The 22293-nt window shown below is 32.6% G+C and overlaps 1 protein-coding gene across 1 annotated transcript in view; it reads left to right on the top strand.

Annotated features, from left to right (window-relative positions):
- Positions 1–15227, top strand: part of LOC124362086 (carbonic anhydrase-related protein 10) — a 235015-nt gene extending 219788 nt beyond the window's left edge. Inside the window, exons 6-11 of the mRNA XM_046816259.1 lie at positions 7462–7557; positions 8743–8809; positions 10699–10853; positions 12649–12780; positions 13731–13779; positions 13980–15227. Of these exons, the coding sequence (XP_046672215.1) occupies positions 7462–7557; positions 8743–8809; positions 10699–10853; positions 12649–12780; positions 13731–13779; positions 13980–14002 (522 nt within the window). The 3' untranslated portion in view covers positions 14003–15227. The remainder of the gene's footprint in view (positions 1–7461; positions 7558–8742; positions 8810–10698; positions 10854–12648; positions 12781–13730; positions 13780–13979) is intronic.
- The last annotated feature ends 7066 nt before the right edge of the window (positions 15228–22293 follow it).

Raw genomic sequence — 22293 nt, 5'->3', positions numbered from 1 at the left:
TATGCGGGGGAACAATACCGGGTTATTGTGGGGGCAAGACAAAGGTGAGACCTAAAGTGTTGGTTGGTCGGCAGTTGGCAGACCCCCAACACTCACTTGCCCCAGTCTCCTCGACAGATCGATATGCACGCTCACCGCCAGAGCGCCCTTGCAGTATCCATCACGCGAATTGCCCTTATTATAGGCGCGATACACCGGCGCGGCGTCTGATGAGTGCCCTGGCCGCTCGCCAGATACTAAGGGAAGGGCTCTCGAAGGGTTGATTTGGAAAAAAGCAGATTTATCGAGGAGGATGCAGTTGGTACTGCTTAGGATATTTATTTATTCAGAAGCAAATTGTAGAGCGATATTATCGTTATGATCAACTCTATCTATGCTTCATTGATGTATCCTTTTTATTTGTATCATTTCACATACCAATATCCTTGTTTATTTTCTTTCTAATGGTAAGTCTAGTTTACAAATATAAAAGGAGATAAAAAAAGACAACATATAAAATTAGTTCATAAACATTGTTTACGTGTTTTTCAGAAAACACAATCCTAGAAAAATAGCATAAATTAATTAATAAATAACCAGTAATATACTAATAAGAATTACGTACTAATAAGTTATAATAACAAGTAAGTTATAGTTTAAAATATAAGGGCAAAGTGTGAAATTAAAAAGTAATTCTTTACATAATAAATACCCTAAACCAATAACAACAATAACCATCATCTAATCCGACAACTAAACCATTTTTCAGTCAGCACTTTTGAACATATTATATATTTTAAATTATATCCCCCAATATAATCCCGTCGTGGTATATACAGTGTTGGGCAAAAATAAAATACAATATTTTCAGCGTTTGTTTTCAGTGAGATGATACAAAGGTAAATTAATTTGAGAACGGATAATTTGTAAGGATTCAAGGATAATGTACAGTAGAAATCATGGAGCTTTACAAAAACATGAAGTAAGAGAAGTCAGGGAAGGCTAGTCACAAGCAGCATTAGATACATATTTGTTTCTAAAAGCTTTTAGTCGGTAGAATAATTTGGTCTATGGTTACTTCCATCTTCGAAATTAATATCGTTTTCCAGCCCCCACCCTACACGTGCGTCCCCCATTTTGTAGTCCCTTGAAATCTACCTAGGTGTTTCGTAATATCAAACCTCTCCTTTTAGAGTAAAAGCTTTAGGTCTTGGGGAGTTCTAGATTTCCGGTCCCTTGAAGATTCCATCCTGGAAGAGATTTTGCCTATGCGGGAAATTCCAGCCTCTGACAAGATCCCGCCTTTGTGAAATTTATAGTTTTAAGACGCTCTCAGTCTATAGGATCTATCAGCTTTTTGAATATTTCAACCTATGGAAAATACCAGCTATTTAAATGATCCCCACATATACGAGGTCTTATTCATTGAATCGTTCTGGTTCGTGAATACACTTCGTTAACTGAATTTTCCCGTTATAACTGTGAAGGAAACGATTTTTAATTTGGAAGTTTATCTACCTAGTTCTCAAGCCTCACAATAACACACCTTGAAAAACATTATCCATGACAATGCAACTTAAAATCCATGGATTCGTTCGATATCGTGTTTTCTGGATTGCACATCAAGGGATTAACTCCTAGGATCTCCCTCTCGCGTGCTCTAAAGATGCTCAAAATTATTCAGGAATCTTATTACGGGTTCCATAGAATGGTAGTGCATTTGAAAAAAAAACCATTCATCTACTTGACATCTATAATTGGTTTGTACGAGTTAACGGAATTGTCTTTGCCCATGTCTATTTTTGGAAAATGTTTATACAAAAATAAATTAGTTGATATTTTTTATTTGAACAAACACAGTTCAATTACTACTAAGTGAAAAAATTTACTAGGCTATCAAAATTAGGTCAATAGCGTTTCACCTATAGTTTCGTACAACTTAATCAATCTATAGATATTTCAAATTCAAAATTAGTTTACTGAATTATTTTTCCTTTCCTGAAACGCAGATTTCTATAATTTGTCGTAGCATGAAATGATGATAACCAAATATTTTTTTTATTATTTGTATTTGGTCTATTTATACACATATTCTTGTTCGTTCGAAGTGTACATTTTCCTATTAAAAAATAATAGATTTATACTATTTCCTGTATTGTTTATAGCGGTTATGGTTATATTTACATATTATAATTTTAGTAAGGCCGTCTATAAATCGTACCGAACCCATTGAAAGCTGTCCTCTCTCACACACGTCTGAGCGGATACTGACGGCGCTCCGCGTGGACGTGCCCTGCGCATGCGTCATCTAGCTCCCCCTTACCCCTGTGGCTGAGGTTACCACATACGCAACCCCCACAACATTCTTTTATTCTTTACATGTTATTTAACACGAAAGTGCCTATAAATAGAGCAAACTGCAGATACATAGCATTATATAAATTACTAGTATTTACCCGCGGTTTCGCCCGCAATTTCGTAGGTTTTGCACCTGTATGAGCACTTCTGGTTGGAGTAAATTATATTTAGGATTCCAATATTGAGTTTGCCTTCCTCCAACGATCAAGAATATATGTTAAAAAGTATATATTTATCGTTATTTTAATTTACTCCGGTCTAAGTATTTTTTGTTCCAGAGCTGATTTTGACTTTTTCCCGATCAAGAAAATATATATATATACACACACCTCTGAGAAGCGTACTTTCGTCCAAAGGCAACTTAAGTAGGTTTCATAAAAGTCTTTAATTGTATAGAAAAATTTAAACTACATTGCCTCTTATATCTGCACTAATAGCAGTTACTCGCAGTTTTGCACTTAATTTAGTAGTAATTTTTGCGGTAATTTACTGCTGGTTCGAGCGAATTATATTTCCGACGCCAATGTTTGTCACAATCAAGAAAATGAGTCAAAAAGTTTTATAATTACGGCCATTGTAATTTATTTACTTCATAGAATGTTTTTTTCGATAGTTGATTTGGTTTGTTCCCGAACAAGAAAATATATATTATAGATCAGAGATGCCTACTTCTGTCAAAAGAGAAATAAGATAAGTTTTATATCAGTATTTAAAACTATAGTAACAGTTTTTTTTAATATTCTAGGAAATCTCGATTGGAATTGGTACATTAGTTCTAATTATCCAGCGAAATTTCATCTGACATATTTCTTGTCGAGTGCTTCAAATGGAATTTTCGGACATAATTCTGACCTTTTTGAATTTAGCGCATTTTCTAAGGTAGATTAGTAAATACCCAAATCGTTTAAATCTGAATTATTAATTGTTAGTAAAAAATAAACTCTTAAAACAGGTTACTCGTAGTAAACAAACATAAAATAATAAGCTATGTTTACACAGAATAGTTGATCACATTTGACAGGCTCATTCAATTAATATTACACAACTTTAGAGACCAAGATGGCATTTTTTGCTAATTTTAAGATCAGTGGGGCGTAGCCCGGAGGGATTTTTGAAAATCAGAATTGACCCAAATTTATCCCAGGAACATACGGTGTCCTTGTAATATTTCGGTAAATTCGGTTGAGTAGGTTACGCGTGAAAACAAAACAAACAAACAAAGGCACTTTCGAATTTCTAATATTATTAGGATTTGATACAGGCCATCATATATACAATCGCATTACATTACTATGGAGGGGTCAATTCAATAGGAACTTTGAGTTTAGCTCCATTTCACTTCTGCTAGCTCTCCATTAGCTCCAGCTTCTGCTATTACAGGTCTATTTAATTGTGCGTTTGATGAGACAATGGGAATACCTCTTCCCTTAGTTTACACTGAACGAATACTGTGTAGAGGAGACAGGGCTCGTTTTTAGTCGTCGAAACGATGCGAAGAGTTTGTTTTGAACATTTACGTAGTCGTATTTTTGTGGATCTCTTCAGATGGATGTGGACTCTAGAAAGTCTGTGACAGTGTCATATTTCAGACGCTGCACTAAGCGGAAGGTAAAATGTAACTAAATTCACGTAAATAATTGGTTTTAATGGTTACACTAATCAATTATCAACACTGTAATTTTCTTACACCAATTATTATGGGTGTGGATAAAAATCCATATTATTTACAATAAAAGAAGAGATATATAAATACTCAAGTGATTAAATGCATTCATAATTCGAATGTATTCCATAATTTAAAATTATAATGGAGTTAGTTTAAGTATATTTTAATCTGTGAATTTTAGAGCTTGCAAATTTGAAAATGGCAAAAATGTAATCCATGAATTTAAAGATACAATCTGTCGGGTTGTAAGATTATGCACTGCCTGGAAATTAAGAAGTCTCAATATTTCCTTGCAACTCCAAACAAACAATATGAAGGTGGTTATAAGAATAAATTTTAGATATCTGTGGTGTTTAATAATACAATAGATTTTATAATAATGGTTTTACTCTGACAATTTAAATGACTTAAACACAACGAAGTAAAGATAATATCCAGGTGTGACATCAGTGGTATGAATACTTCTTCATTTTAATTTGTACAAAGAACGAGCCCCATATGCATTTCAGACTAACAATAGATCTCCAAATATTATTCTGTTGAATACAATTGGATCACGCCCAAAACACGTTTTTGCGTTTTTTCTTAAATATTTGTCTAAAATTAAGTTAATTTTATAGAATTTAAAAGCATAAAAAGCTAAGATTTATGCTTAAAATTTTTTTGAAATACAGTAACTCTTATTGCTCACCTTTGAAGGGGTGGGTTCTTCTTTTAACGCTTGAACTCTCGTGTATAGCTTATCTTTTTACACCTATTCGAAAAGATCCACTAATTATTTAGCGATTCAATGCTAATGACGTTGATTACTTTGAATAAAGATGAGTATTGCCACCTGTGTGGACATTTCGTTTCTGTAGCTTTTCCAAAATGAGTCTGCAACTTAAAATATATCTAAGATATTAAACCTATTTCTTATAGATTCTTCGTCACTAAAATTAGCGAAAATGTAACAACTCCAGAGCGATAGTGTAAATTTACTTGCCTATTTATATTTTTAAATTTAGTTACGCCTAACAATTTTATTTATCCTAATAATTAGTATCCTGCTTATCGTAATTCTTAATTCAATTGAACGTTCGTAAGACCAATTATGAATAATACAAAAAAAGAACGGAAAGATAAAGAGATGATTAAAAGGGTTGGTATATGAGATTACTTTATAGCTAGATAGATACACAGGATATCTCGTTGATCTAATTATGCACGTTACTTAATAGATAACGAAGATAATGAAAGCTTGATATAATGTAATAGATTATATTTTACGTAGTAGTATTATAAGAGACTTTTTGACAAAAAAATGTTCCTTTTATGTGCGAATTGTAAAACATTTTTGCCCTCCCATCAAAACTTTTTATTTTACTACATTATTAGTAAATCTTATTATAGTCGTTAAAATTACATGTATTTGTTCTCAATGAAATAGTATAGTTTTAAATATATAAGAACACAGAGTAAGTATAATAAACTATTTAAAATGCCATATTTGGTTAAAATGCATGTCACCTGTTTGAATGAATATGCCGTTAGTTAATATTGGTAACATACAATGAGTAAATATACTTCCTAAATTTTTTTAGTGAAATAAAAACCCTAAACAATTAAATATTGGGTTTCCACGATATTTTTTATGTTGTTAAAAATTTGTCTGATTATTTCTGACGTAATTTTACATTAACATTTTGAGAGCTTCGAACTAGTAAAATACTTGTATTTTGCTCTCATTTGTTTTCAATAAATTTTGTATTTTGCTCTCATGTTGTAATTTAATAAATATTTATGTACCATGGAATTTTGTCAAAGAGAGGAAGGACAAAAGAGCAAAATAATGAGTTCTATAACACATACCTACCTTTTTGGAATTAAATAAGGGTAAACTACTTTTTAACCTTACCCACTTAAAAAATTCTCAGAATGTTGGTCCATGCCTTCGCGTGTAACTTGCATTAATTTTAATTCATAACATTAAAATTCATGAAGATAAATTCCAGACACGAATATATGTGTCCGTACCCACAAAAATAAATCCTCGATACACTATTGTACATATCTTGTATTGTGTTTTTGTACGTATAAACATAATATTGCAAAAATATTGTATAGTATAGTGAACTGGAGGGAGTTTTTCCAAGGATTACGCAACTATTTTTTATGTAGTCCTTTGCAATTAACATTTATCGGAAGAGTTGCTTTAGAAACCATCTGATAAGTACATTGTAGTAGAGGTGTTTAGAACTAAAATTTATATTCCAAAAAACACAAATGCGCTTATGATTATGTGCGTTAATGAGAATATTAAAAAGTAACTATAAGTTAAACGTGTTTATGCGAATACTTTTATGTGTTGTATATAGTGGCTATACAAATAATTTAAACATGGAATCGTTAATATTTGTTTGAAAGGAAAAAAACGTAGTTATATTGGATTTATTTCAACCAGTTTAACCAGGAAACACAAATAAATGAGAATTGGCTGTGGGTAGAAGTATACAAGAACAGTAATGAGAGCCAAGCACACTCCAGTCGAACCCGAGCCGCGATACTTGGCTGGGCTAAGCTCTTTATTACGGGATCGGCATTCCGCCAAAATATTGTTGTTAAGTGAAATGCGTTTGGGCGGGAGCCAGAACAAAGGGCAGGCCCTTAGCTCGGTCTAATGTACCCCTCTCTCCCTCCCTCCCTCACCGGTTTCAAACACCTCAAAATCATCCTGGAAATGCTGCAGCTCTCATTAATATACAAACAAAATGTCCTCAGATAACTATACAGTAAATACATTATTTGCTTCTAAAGTTCGTTTTTAAGGTGCAGCAGGTGTAACTAATAAAGTGTCCAAAATGTATAGTCTAGTCAAAAATTTGGAATTATTCAATAATATTTTACGTGTAGTTTATTTCTACCAACGTTGTTGTGTTGTCTGTAAAAAAGAAAAAAAATTAACGCCGTAAATTATTACGTTAAAACAATATTGTATTATTGTTTTGTTTGTGGCTGCATTTCCCACCCAAATATTAATCATTTACATTTTTCTGCTTCTACATCTTTTTTTAATACTCATTTACACTTAGATTAGTCATTGCCGGATCCTCGCTAACACTAATGTGAAACTTCATTTATGGCTTGTTCTCTCTTTATTTTAAAGTCGTAGAAGAAGTCGTAACCGAATACAAAAACAGCAATTTGCCTAATTAATTGAAAACACAATTTGTATATATAATAACAATATAGAATAACAATTTACAATTTTACATAACCTTATTTTAGTTTTAGTGGAACTTGTATATACATATATATGAGTGTTTGAGTGTTCCACTAAAACTAAAATAAGGTAGCGTAACATTGTAAATTGTTATTTTTAGCTCCTGAATCTCCAAAAAATTCATTTGAGTCTGTTATAGAAATCGTTAAGAGTTAATTACTTGTGTTTGAGATTTATTGTGGTGGTACCTTTACAGATACAAATATTTGGGTTCAACTCTCAATTGTACTCGAACTTCAGTGAAGCCTTGCACAGAGCTCAAGGGGTCGTAGCCATTTCTTTACTGATGCAGGTAAGAGTACATCTTTAGTTGCTGGGTTAATGGTAACGCATAAAAATTAATATCTATCAAGAAATGGAAGATGAGGAACATCTCATTGCTTCTTTCCTAATTGGTAAGGCTGTGGGCTAGGGCCGTGTCCTGTTGAGATCCACTCCGATGATGGCAGGTGGGAACTATTTCTAAGTAATTTCACCTTGGAAGAAGGGCTGGCTAGTTTCAATCCAGCGGGATTCTCCTCCATCAAAGTGAAATACGGTGGTACTCGGTCTAAGATTGCAGAAACTATAAACATTGCAGAAGAACCCCAACACTCGAACAGCCATCCCTTGCAGTAAATTAGACCTATCAATCTATCAACCCCTTTACCTCTACATCTTGGTTATTGGTATGTCGCTCTTGCAAATCTACTGTGTTGCACAGATGTAGAGGATACATCCATTTTGCTGCATTTAGTGTGTCTCTCCTGCAGTTATAAAGAAGCTAGAAGTGAACTATTGAGGAGGCAAAATATCCTGTTATTCACTAACAAATACATCGTTTATATGGATAAAACTGCATTAAACAATATATACTTCCTGTTCGGCATAGTACTCATAGTTCTTTCTGATTCCTTGTTATTTGGCTTAGCTCTATAAAAAAGCTACTGAGGCATGTTGCTCTGAAATTAAATACTATAAATTGAGAAATGTCTCCCTGTAGTTACTAGTAAAAGTTAGTTTATTTGCAGATTTACGTGACAGAGACTTCATTACGGGGTCTAAAATACATTGCAGTGGATTAATTGTTTTACATTTTAAATTTCGCAGTCTGTTTCCTATAGCAATATTTAAAGTACATTATGTGCCTTGATTCCTGCTAAGTTTTAACGTTTCAAATAATATTAATAAAGAAATTAACTCCAGCAAGTTTTTATAAAGCCACGAAAACAGTTTTAAGAAAACACATTGTTGGAGGTTTGTTTTGTTTGTCTGAACCATATAACGGAAAACAGAATAAAGAAATTATTAATTATTATTTTATTATCATATCAAGTTTTTTCTAACATTAATGTCAATTGATTTCTTCGCACAGCCAATAAGCACTAAGATTAAAGGCTCTAATGTTACATTAAATATCTTTGATTAGTTGCTAGATATATTTATAATTATTGTGATTTAGGTGTTGTAGATTTAAGATATAATTTGTTTTTTCCAGTTGGGAGACTTATCCAATCCAGAGCTGAGGATACTGACGGAGCAGCTCGATAAGATCAGATATGGAGGTGAGATTGAAGTGCTACAGATTGCATTAGATTTTTAGTTTTGTTACATTTTCACAGCGTATAAAGATAGAAACTTTTGGATTATCATTTATCATCAAAGTTATCTATCATTTATCATGGCCAATGGCGCAGTGTAGCGGGTACGGCGTTTATCACAAGATAACCAGATCAAGCAACGTCGAGCGTGGCTGCTGCTTGGATGGGTGACCGGTGAGCGATCCTGTCCTTGCAAGCAGCCCGCCTGCCCGGCCATTGGTGGTGGTTCGGAAGTAACCTTTAAGCCGTTGGTCCCCAGGTTAAGTGTTAGAGAGGGCTTCTTAGCCCTAACTTCGCCGGGTAAAATAAGACATTCTTTACTTTACTTTATCTGATGTCTACATACGGTGTCTGTTATTAAATAACACTGTAGCTGTATTTCAGTAATAGCTTTTACTGATTTCAAAGCATTGATATTTTTTTCTTGCCGTACGAACACATCGTAAGCTACTAATAAGAAAGTATAAATTTAAAATCCAGTTCAGAATTGATTGAGGAAGAAAACATTTACTCGATTTTTTTTGCTTATAACCCATAAAATATTTATTTTGGTTAAACAAAACTATAAACTCAACCCTTAGTATTAATAATTAGGTTTTTCTAAAAAAGTAAGTCAAATGAAGCCTACATTTTTATAATACATTTAGTTTCTTGGTTACTTTCTTCTTTGAAATCACTAGTTCTTTCATATGTTTAAGGCGCCTAACGTCTAAGTTTTACGAGTCACATCACATCCAAACAATGCTTTCACAACTGAGTTCTTTAAATTTTTAGGCCCACTGTGGTTAGAATATATTCTAAACTGGAATTGCCTAAAAGTACATAAATCAAGTGTTACAAACCAACTACCAACCATTATTGCCATGAGTGCTCAACATAGAATTTTTATCATATGCTACTAACGTTTCCTTAATCTGGTCGTTTATCTTCAACCAATAACATAAAACTCCGCACCTTTTGTCTCAAATGGAAAGATGTGTGTATTATTGGCAGTTACGATTTAAGACCTCTTGAACGAAAATGGCTCTCTTCATAGAGGACAAAATAAATCAAGACCTGCGTTGCGTACGCGATGTTTCGACACAGTTTGGACCGAAAAACTAAAATTATAGTTGAATTTCAACCGTATATTTCAGACTACCCTTCTCTTGGCCGTAAAACGTCAACTGCAGTCGTCTAAAATCGACCCCCAAACAATTGGTTTAAAATATTTTCTTAACTGTTTAAAAATACAGAATGTCCTAAAAAGAGGGTTTTATGTTCAAATGTACAAAATTGCAAATGTTAGCACATGTCACGTTCTTCATAATTTTAAACGTTTGGCAGTCTGAAATGTATATAAAATAACGTTTTCTTTTTTTTATTGTCACTCCTGTGATTCGAACCCTCATCAAAATACAAATTTTCTGTATTTCATTTCTGTCTCTACACTTAGACCGCCATTTAAACCAATAAAGATAACAAATTTTTTGCTATAAGTTTTAGGACTCAAAGACGTTTAAACTGATATAGACATGAAGTATGTTAGTATTAAAAAATTTGAAATTCATCCATGGAACCCTCTGTTTTTGGGACTGGTTATGGCAATTTTACAATATGAAAATACTTCAATTAAATTCTTTAGTGTCAATTTAATAAGGAATTACTTTAAACTAAACCCGTTTGACCGCTATAAATTTGCGATGGGTAGTCTAAGGCACCCTATATATTTTCAAAAATTATATCTCTGATTTGATTAGTATTTTCCCGTCTAATGTATGCACTAACGTATTGCTTCCTACACTCAATATGTAATTAATAAATCATTCCGATGCCACAATAACAGATTCAGCATATGATGTTTTGCTTTTCAGGAGAAGAGGTGGAGGTGAAGAGGCTGTCGATTATGGGCCTGCTGCCGGACACGGAGTACTACATGACGTATGACGGGTCCACTACAATGCCGGCGTGTCATGAGACTGTCACGTGGATTATTCTCAACAAGCCCATCTACATCACCAAGCAGCAGGTGACGTCATAATAGCTTTATTAGTCGCATCCTGTATGAACATGTCGAAGACCAGCCAGATATGGCTTGATAAAAGTTTATCTGGCCAGATATGGCCAGGCATGACCAGACATGAACCACATATCCAACTAAATGTGGCATGATATGACCAGATATAGAGCTCCATATCTGGCTAGATACGCCAGATAAGGCCAAGCATAGCCAGATATGGGTCAGATATAGTCAGTACAGGTATTGTGAGGATGGTTTTTTTGAGGCAGTTTGTTTTTTTTGCCAATGGGGTCATTGGAGCTTCTTCACAGAGTAACTTAACCTTCTGCTACTTCAGCTTTTAAGGTTTTAATGTCTTCCTCCAGAAGATGTTGTTTTGACTTCACTTCCGCAATAAAGTCAGATATGGATCCCATATCTTGCTAGAGACTACAGATATGGGTCAGATGTAGTCAGTACAGGTATGGAATCCCATATCTGGTCGTGCGCGCGCGCGCACACACACACACACACACACACACGCGCACACACACACACACACACACACATTGATGATAAAATAAAATTCTTACTGAATTTATTGAAATTTAATAAGGCATCGCTCAAATATAATTCTGAATCTCGTACTTAGTCTGAGTGTTTTATTTACGTTTTGCATTGAACGTATTGTTATAAAATCCATATTTTTTAAAGTTAAATTATTAAAACAGATTTCACCCCTTTGCAATGGTGTATAAAATAGCAGAATTTATAAATATGCCATACTCGTATAAACGTAACTTCTCTGAATTAATCCTTGGCAGTCTGCAGTGTTTGTCCAGATACACAGTGATACGAGTTACAGCCCTTAATCACGTTTTACATAAAGGAGGGGTGATGTCCAAGAGCACTCTATAGTACGTGCTGGAACTCACCGCCTGAACAGCATTCGTGGTGTCCGTCTCCTTGATGATAATAGACTGAGATTATGTTCAATTCACGCGTTATAATGACGTCCATCCCAAGTAAAAACTTCACGAAAAGGGGAATACGATATTTATAAATCAAGGCATAAGCCAATGTTCGCAGATTGCCACTTATGAAATATGCATATGTTTCAATATTGTTCTCATGGGGAAAACTCAAGGTCGTTACCCTATATCTGGCTTTGAATATACTTATCTTTATTTACTTTATATTTCCCTTATTTTATAACATACATCAAACTGTAATTAATGTACAGGTTATACCGAAAATTTATTCCACACAGGATGTCTTAGATTAATTAACCATCACGTACTTGGAAGGACAAGTTATATAACTTACAAGAAAATAACATAATAGTTTTCTTAATAAACAGAACACATATTATATGATAACTAATTACAATGTACGATATTAAAATCATTAGTTTTTACAGGGTTTTGGGAATATTAGTTTTTCTTTTAAATTCGCTTTGGGATGAATAATTATTGTAGCCATGAAATATAGTAACTATTTTGAATTTAAAATGAGAATAATTTTATATGCGACTTTCCTTACTGATACTGGCTCTCGAGGTATATGATTTGAATGTTACTTACATCCATACATACAGGTATATGTTATTTTACATTTTCATTGGTAATCCATAAAGTCAATCGTTCAAGATTAATCACTTTTAAATTGTATCATAGCAGTATCAGTTTTGCATTGAGTGTAAGGCTACGATCATTGTTAATCTTTGAATGCATAACTACAATAATATTGTGAAAGTAATAGCCTATATTTAGATAGTACAGTGACTGTTTTATTATAGGCTAATTTATCTTATTATTCATTACAGCTTCATGCCCTAAGGCGACTCATGCAGGGCGATGGAAAACACCCCAAAGCACCCCTAGGCAACAATTACAGACCCCCGCAACCTTTGCACCATCGACCTCTGAGAACGAACATCGATTTCAATGTCAAGCAGGTAATATGATTTTCAACTGCTCAAAGTTGGAGTTGTGTATACCTAGAGTGTATACCCCAAAAACTATGAGGATATATTACTAGGATGTACTAAATGACTATTGACTTGATTTTTATTATCAATATCAATAGTTAGCACCAAACCATATGTAAAGCCGTATCATGTGATGTTTCATTTGGAAGGCATTGTAAAAAGAAAACGAATAGTGAAAGTCGAAGGTTACTTCTCTAACATAAATCGGCAAATAAATGCCAACAATTGAATCTGTAGAAATAGTCACAAAAAGTACATGTATTCATTGTTAAATATATTCATAAAGTATGGTTTTCCTGGATGAAGTGATTAAAAAGATATAATGGTGTTTCCACCCTTTTTTCTAATGTAAGATGTTAAAATTTCAAAACATTAGTTTCTTATTGGAATGAGATATGCACCTCTAGTTCTTATTATTCATATTCTTTTACTTCTGCATCTAAAATACGGTATCACTGGATGGGGCTTTCTTCAAGAAATATTAGGGTTATCCCCAAAATACTCCATTTTGAAAACAAGGGTGAAGTCGATAAACTGGCCAAAAAGTTCATTTTATATCCTGTTAGATATTTTAAGTATGGGTTTAAATTACTAAGGAATCACACATCCCTTAAAAAACCCTACTAAATTTATAATTATTTACATTAATTAATAATTAGGTAATTATGTACAAAATCAGTACGTTGGAATAAAAAGTGTCTAGGAAACATATAGTTTATATATATATATATATATATATATATATATATATATATATATATATATATATATACGTAGACACTGTCACCTATAAATATCATTTACTTGTTTATCATAAATATATTTTACTTAATGTAATCTTTTATCATTAAATTTTGTTATCTATAATGTATTTGCAATCTTTGAAAATACTACAATATTCTACATAACTGTTTCAGACTGGAGCAAAATATTGTCCTAGCATGTACAAGGAAGTATATTATAAAGGTAAGGCTAAATAAATATCACATTCGTTTAAAAACTTTATGAAATCATTTTGCTTGAATACTTTTGAAATCCCTTAAAAAAATAAGAAATATACTTGCCACCAACAGCGACTATGAAAAAAATTTAAAGAAGTGTAACCTATGCAAGGTTAGTCTTTAAATCTTAGTAGTGTTAACTAAACGCACATTTTTTTGTTTCAGCCAACAGCTGGAAACCACACTGAAGACAGCCGATGTCTAGTTGTTGTCTAGGTTTATACCAGATACCCAGTAGGCCTAAGATTTATGCTGATTATGTACTATTACTGTATATGCAATAGATGTACCTATACGCTTACTCCAAGCACTCCGGTTCCAGAAGCTTCTCGGAAGAGGGAGGGAGATAAAAGGAATAAAAGAAATATTGTTTTCTTGTACTATGTATTTTACTTGATATACATTTTGTTTTAAAAGTAAGTGAACACCTGACATTTCACTACTGTTTTGAATCTGAACTTTTTTACAATGGGCCTTAATTAAATACTTTTAAATTACTGTAAAATATATAATTTTTAATACTATGAAGTAATTGTATACCTCTAGTAATGATCACACATTTTTCAAATATTATCTTTTATTTTATCCAACATAAAGAATTCTAATAGAGTTCCATTTTAATTTTCTTATGAATTGAGACGACAATAAAATTGATTTTTCAATAGATCCGTCTTCATTATTTTTATTAATTTCCCGAATTTTTTATATTATATTGTATCCCAAGCATTCAAGTGTGATGTATCTGTATCTTCTTTTAATAATCGTACATTTTTTTCGAAATAATACATCCGGAGTCAAAGAAGTGTTTTGCAATAGCAGATTTTTCAGTTATATTTCATATGTGCTTTAAATCGTGTTTTGATGTTTTTTTTTGTTTTTAAAATGAACTACTTCGCACAGTCGCTGCGTTTAATTTCATAAATTTTGTGAATTATTGCAAGGACTCGTAAACATAAAAATTTATATTGGATAAATTTGTGATTTTTACTAGTGGTATTAAATTAACACCTTTAAATTCCTCCAAGAATCTTCTAAAAAGTATTAAATATTGTGCAGGATATTTAATTTTAATACTTCATCGGCTGTGTACCTTAAAACCACTCATGATTAAGCACTTAAAAGATTACTGTCTTTTAATTTTACTATAACACTTTACTAAATAGCCACTCAATTTTATTTCTGAAACAAGCATGGCCAACGTTAAGAATTTGTATTGTTAGTAATTTTTAAGTAAAACTAAGTTAAAATACATATTTTTGATTGGAAATATTGGTACTTTGGTGTTATACAGAGGCCACTCTGTCCCCATTTATGACTTTTTATCAAGCGATACGTAGTATTATAAATATAAGAAGTTAAAACCTTTAGAGCGCTCACGTAATCTAAGCTAACGTTTTAAGAACTATCTTAAGTGATATTTTTCTTCTTTCGCTAAAAGTGCGGGATTGGCCGATTTGGAACGCCGTATGGGGTTCGGGAAAGTAGTGATCGGAAGTGGTCCTGGCAATCATTACGGATTACGTTGTGCCTTCGGAGCCACTCCATACTTCTAGTGAGAAAAGAAATAAAATCCTTCGAGATAGTACCCAAATTCAAACTCTGATCACGTGATTTCATGTTAAGGTTAACTTTAACTTTGCTACTACTAGTAAAATATTTATGGCAACCTAATTTAAAACTACTTATATCGCGTAATAACAAGGAGTAGCTGGGGACAGAGTTGCTTCCGTATCATACCAAAGTACCGAAATAATTAATATCGTTTCCAGTAGGGTTCGCTAGCCAAGAAAAGTACGGAGAAAAAGGTTGAAGTAAAATGCATAGTCACATAAATGTTGATGTTGCTTTTAGGAGACGACACATATCATATCGACTATAATACTCTTATCACTGGCGTAACAGCTTTAAGTATTGAATAAGACATACGACCAGCTAGACTGGAACTTATTTAGTATTACATTGTGTAAGTATTATTGCTATTATGTTAGTATTTGAATGAATGCTGTGGTGTACATAGGTGAGGTCTGTTTTGTTCGTATCCATTAATGTATTAAAAGGAAATACTCATATTGAATTTGACTATTCACATGAAATAGGGTGTAAAACTAGTTAAAATCAACCTTATAAAACAACTGTTTATTTCATATGAGATGAAACAAGTATGATGAGTATTTGTTATAGTTATTGTACTTTATTTTTTATTGTTCATAAATTCTTTTAACATTTAATCATTATGTATCACTTTAAAGAATTCCATTACACTTTCATTACACATGTGAACTGTCCAGTAGGTAATTTGTAGTTTATACTTAATTTTTTACTGCTTATGCCATTATCATTATATTTTTATGTTTGTAGACAATGTACTGCGTATTAAAAAATGACAATATAGTTCCTAATTGATGTTCAAAATAAATAAATTATGTTTTTGTTCACTAAGTAGCAAAATATGTGTGAATAATTACACTTGCTTGTTTACACATTCATTAAATTTCGTTATACTTAATTAAATGATTTTTTTGTACGAAAGTAAAATTATATTTATAATAATAATCTGCAAATAATAATTTTTTTCTTTTTCAGTAATGATAAAATTCAGTTTGATAACTAGAAAATTAGTTATTATGTAAGGTTAACATATACATTTAATATGCATTTAATGGATGATTATAGATTAACACTATTAATAATACTGAACAGTGTGTGAACACACTAAAAGGTGTATAAATGTATATAACGTTTGTGTTGAACATTGTATAAATGCATATCACTGTACATATCCCTGTCGCTGCATTGTTTCCCAGTAAACATACTGTGAAGTTTTAGAAGAAAGGCTGAATAAAAACCTATTGTTTGTTGTAAAAATTCTTTATTTTATTACCCAACTCCAATCTCATCATTTTAGAAATCACTTTATAAAACAAAAAGGTTATTAAAACATCTGAATGAGGAAATAAATTATTTGAAAGTCTGGATATGGTTATACAAAAATGGAAAATAAAATAAAATTAAATATATTTACTTTTTTCGAGGCTTAGTTGGGGCTGGTTTAGCCTTTTCTTCCATTCAACCCCAAGAAAATATGCAATAAACATGAAAAATTCTAATAAAATTCATCTACGCTACGAAAGAAATGGAAACATAAATTTTAAACTAATACATTGATCAAAAAAACAAAATTAAATAGCCCTTCCGGTTTAGTCGGAAGAGGTAGGTAGATTTTGGGACATCTGAAATATTATAGATTTAACTCTTGGCCTTTACATACTCAATATCTCGAAAACTGCTCGAGATACAAAAAATGTTCATCATAAAACGTTTAGGAAATTCTCTGAGATTTCCAGAAAACATTATTTTTTTCTCTAGGTTTTTAAAGAACAGACTTGTAAATTTTAAAGGTTGGACAGCCATTACGTATAATGTGCCAACGGACTTAGTTGAAGTATATTTTTGTACCGAGTTTGAACTTGTTTCTCCTGCCATCTATAGGTCTTGGTGACAAGAACGTAGCCAGTAGCTAGGAAATACTTTTTGAAAGGAGGAGGTCCCGATAGATAATATTTTCCCGTAGTAGACAGAGGGTGAGGTTCCATTTTGTTCCTTAAAAAGTTCTTGACCCTTTTCTTTGTTGAGAACGATCTTTCAGCAGTAACTGTCAATAATGCTGGAAATATTTAAATAAAAATAATCCTTAACTATAAACTTAACTGAAAATGTTTTGGGAGGCGGGGCCCTTGGACCCCTTCGCTGGCTACGACCTTGTTTGGTGATACCAAACTTCTTATGGGATTGACTCTTCGAAACTCTTGCAAAGCATCTTTTTATAGGCATTTTATACCGTTTCTTTTTCTTTTCAAGGTTGATAAATAACGTAGTGATTTCTTTAAAGTTTAATCGGCCGCTATATTGACGATGAATCAAGCGGGCCACGAACTTAAGCGACATATTTACATAACTTACTTGTTTAATATCTACAAGCCACGTTCTTTAGAATATATAACTTATTCTCTCTTAAATATGTCTTCTATAGACAAAATGTAGACAATTTTAATTAAACTTACTTCTGTTTTGTTGAATATATAGAGAGATAGATGTTGGAAAAAGTGAAACGTTTTCACCACATTTAATATTGAAAATCAATCAAACACAATAGTTTTGGCTGGCTGAAACCTGTCCGACAGCTCGACAGTCATGTTGTTTGTAGACAGACAAACATTATAAAATATAGTTTATTTACTCAGTTTCTAACACAGTGGTTTATACTAGATATGTTCATAGCCAAGTAAGTAGCGGTAAGTAGTAAAATAACTTACGTAACTTGCGTTATAAATAAATATAAAAAATATCCTTGTGATCTATTCCCATCTCCAGCAAGTCGAATAATTGCATCGCAAAATCTAATCTCTTTCCCGATCAGACAGCGGTTGTTTAATAAAATGCTAATGAGGAGAAGGAGGAATCGAGAGTAGCAGCACTTTGAACGTCAGCCAATAAGGAAATTAAAATATTTTTTATAAATACATGATATTAAGGAGGCACGTAATTTTTCAGAATTTAACGTTTGTAAAATACGTACAATTGTCCAAATCACATATAACGAAACTGTACTACAATACAGATTTCTAATAGTATCTAAAGTATTATAGTTTTCAAGTTTCAACATTTATACCACAAATGTATTACTTTAGTTTGATATTTAAATTCTACAATTACTAGGCAACGAATATTCAGGAAAATGTATTGTCATAATTAAATTATAAACCAAAGATAATTCAAAGTGTCCTTTTTTAATGATCTAGATAACTGTACATGCTTTGACTATTTAGGTAAAAAAGCATCAAGTTCCTACTCTTTTAATCTATTTCTGGCACAAGGAGAAGAGCAGGAAGTCTTAAGTTCATTCAACAATTCAAATTAATTGTTTCTATTATGTTTAGCGTGATATTAAGTCTTCTTAACATTACAAGTGAAAAGGTTTTTTGGATATTTGTATTTTTTATGTTTGATATTCATTCACACAAAATAATTGGAAGATATATACACGAAATTTGGCTTGCTTATTCCCTATATATAAAAATTATACATAGACATATTTATAATACCAAATACAATTTAACCAAAAATATCAATAAAAACACCATATTTCCGTAGTATACTGAAAATAGTTATGACAGTACATTATCTAACTTTTACTCTAGAAGGAAACTGACGAACTAAAAATATTTAAATAGTTTATTTCGGATGATCGAATTTAATGTCTCAATGAACTATTCACTCATTTTAGCTTCCTAGTTAATGGTTTAGGAGATATTGCGTTTGTGTTTAATGCGATTAGTCGGTCAATACCATAAAATGGCTTCTATATACATAGATGTCCATATAAATAGGCCGGACGGTAAAGACAAATTAGATAAAATTGCATTTAACATTTATGCAATGTTTCATACTTTAAGGCCTTATAATAAATTTTTGAAAAAGTTTTTGTTCCTGTAGGTAGAGATGATAGGATTATTGACGAGAAGTTGGCACCTAGAGTGAGCAAAGCTGTCCGGAATGATCCGAGATCCCAGTCTGCAACACACGCACTTTCAGATGGTCTGGGCTCAAGTTTGTGCAGACTACATCGATTGATGTTGCCGAGATGGGGGTCACCCTGGTTGCTGGTAGAAGAATACGCCTCATATTGAAGGAGGCTAATAGTTCGTGCAGCAGATTGTTTTTCAGTTGAAGATCGCAGGTCGTCTATATTTATATCTCCAACAATTAAGGTTTGAGAGTTTGTTGATGGAAGTGTTTCCAAAACATAAGCAAGAAGGTCGAGGGCCTGTCTTGTCTTATCAAGGCAGTTTTTTTTGGAGATCGGTAGACTCCTAAAATACACAAACCTCTAGAGTACCAACTCTAGTTTGACCACAAACAAAGTTTTATAGCCGCGATCTCACATATAAGGGGTATGCTGTGGTTTTCCAATTCCAGATTTGAAATTTCTTTCGTTAAATTGGCGCTACTGTATATAGCTACTCCACCCTTGATATGATGATCTCTGCCAACAAGTGTGATCAGTATATCAGTGACATATAGTTTATATACATAGATTTACGGACAATATGGCCGAGCAGTAAAAACAGATAAATTTGCATAGGGTATTTATGCAAAATTTCATAATCCAGTCATATAACTTTTGAAAGTATTTTATATTTAGCTCAATAACATAAAATGGCTTCTATACAAATAGATGTAAGGTCAATTTGGCCGGGTGTTAAAAACTACTTGGATGAATTAATTTCTGAAAAAAATGGGTTTAACATCAGGTATACTGTTGGCGAGAGAAAAGAAGAGACCTGGCCCGTACCGGCGCACAGCTGTGTACTAGTGTGTTGCCGCGCGGTAATTTCAGGCGCTTCGCCCCACAGCCAACCCTGCGAATTGTTTATCCTAGCAATGTAACAGTGAAACAATAATGGAATTACGAAACAAGGCGCGGCAACATACTAGTAGTAACGCCTGCAAATTTCAGATAGGCCAGAATCCAGGTCTATTCTTTTCTCTCGCCATCAATATATAAACGCTGAAATGATAGCTGGTTACCACTTACAACAACGAAGAAATCAGAATGGTGTATAGGATATCACTGTAATTTTAGTTGGGTAATTATCACGAATAGGTATAAAACAAACAAACAAATTAAGATCTATTAATGTTAATGATGAAAGGTGCAGGCGAAAAGGTTTTTAACGCAACACCCATACACCCTAAACCCGTCAATAATATCAGCTGGTAATTGTGGAAACATTAATTTTAAACCCTGTTATCTGAAGAACGGATTCTAAAAGAACAATAACTATGACATTTTAAACTTACTTATTGAACCAAGACACAACCGACATTTTGGAATTTAGTACCGACAGACTGACTACTGGAACAGGTTACCTTTTGCTGTAAAGAATAACAAACGAAATTAATATGACAATATTCATATATCAAAAGTGTCCTAACATGATATCACTAGAATACATCACAACATACAAATATCCCAATGCCCAATACAATCATTATCCAGCCCAGACTTTCTAGGAATTGAAATTAACTTCATTGATTAATCGTCCTATATATTAACAGATAAACAAGGCTGGGAAGCAGAAAAGAGTAGGCTACATTATTAAGCTTTACAGGGGGATGAGTACAAAAAAATATAAAAAATCTGACAAAATATAATTAGGAAAGTTATTGTGTTCAACTTACAATTAAATCGGTGAACATCCAAAGCTAGCGTAACATGCCAGGGTTCATATGATAAAATTGATAGAATATTAGTGACATATACAAGGTAGGAATTCACCACACCACATGCCACGTAAAAGGCTTATCTGAGGTTGCATGCAAAATTTATAATCTATAACTCATTCAATTTTCAAACCTGCTAGTAGATAAACATACATAAAATCATACCAAAATAGACATTGTAAATTTATGTTCATACAAAATCCAAGGTTAAACATACACAATTACAGAATACGTTCTTGTGTATTTTAGAAATGAAGTTTCAAGAAAGTTTTAAAATTCGGGTAAATTTTTCTCAACACATCTTGCAGCATGATACATTCAAATGTTTGTTCATTAGGTTATGTTACACAGCAATGTTCAAATAATAGAAGTTTCGATGACCAGGTAGGGAAATATAACGTAAGTCTGCGTTAAAATCAAAACATGTATTTTAATATTAACTTTCCCTCTATGATATTTTGTATAACTTTATGAAAGAAACATGCTCAAATCAAATATAGACTACTTAAACGCATCATGTTTTTACTTTGTATAAAATATTTGCTAACGCTCAGCCAAATCCTATGGGGAGAGATACACAATCATGAAAATCAGTGTTGCTAATATATAAATAAAGCTTCAAGCAAACTTTCAAGTCTGTAAGTAATTTCGCTTCTGATATATCCTGCAAACAGACCGGCACATAGACAAAATATGACAGAAATGAAATTTTCTAGCTTATCAACTGATAGACTACACTAAATATCTGCCAGTTAAATATATACTAGCTGTTACCCGCGGCTTCACACGCAATCTTAGAACAAAAGTCCTTGCATTACTTAGTAAAAGCAATTATGATGTAATATTATGGAAGTCCTATAAAAATTTTAAAACGTAAGTAGGCATACATCAAGTAGATATTATTTAAGTTCGTGGTAAATAGTATCAGAGTTTAACTTAATTATTATATCATGTTTGGCACATGTAGGAGCATTTCTGGTTCTAATTCATTATATACATAATGTCACAGCTGAATCTGCCTTCCCGATCAAGAAAACAAATCTCAGATGACACAGATCTCGGAAACTACTTCGGACAAAAAGCGTATATTTCCAGTCCTTGTCATATATTTCAGGTCTGATATATTTCCAGTACTATAGTAGAGTTTGCCTTGTTGTTCTGACGAAGAATAAATATATACATACTTACGTAGGAC

This window comes from Homalodisca vitripennis, chromosome 5, assembly GCF_021130785.1.
Source record: "Homalodisca vitripennis isolate AUS2020 chromosome 5, UT_GWSS_2.1, whole genome shotgun sequence".
Taxonomy (NCBI): domain Eukaryota; kingdom Metazoa; phylum Arthropoda; class Insecta; order Hemiptera; family Cicadellidae; genus Homalodisca; species Homalodisca vitripennis.
This window is presented reverse-complemented; position numbering and strand designations above follow the sequence as displayed.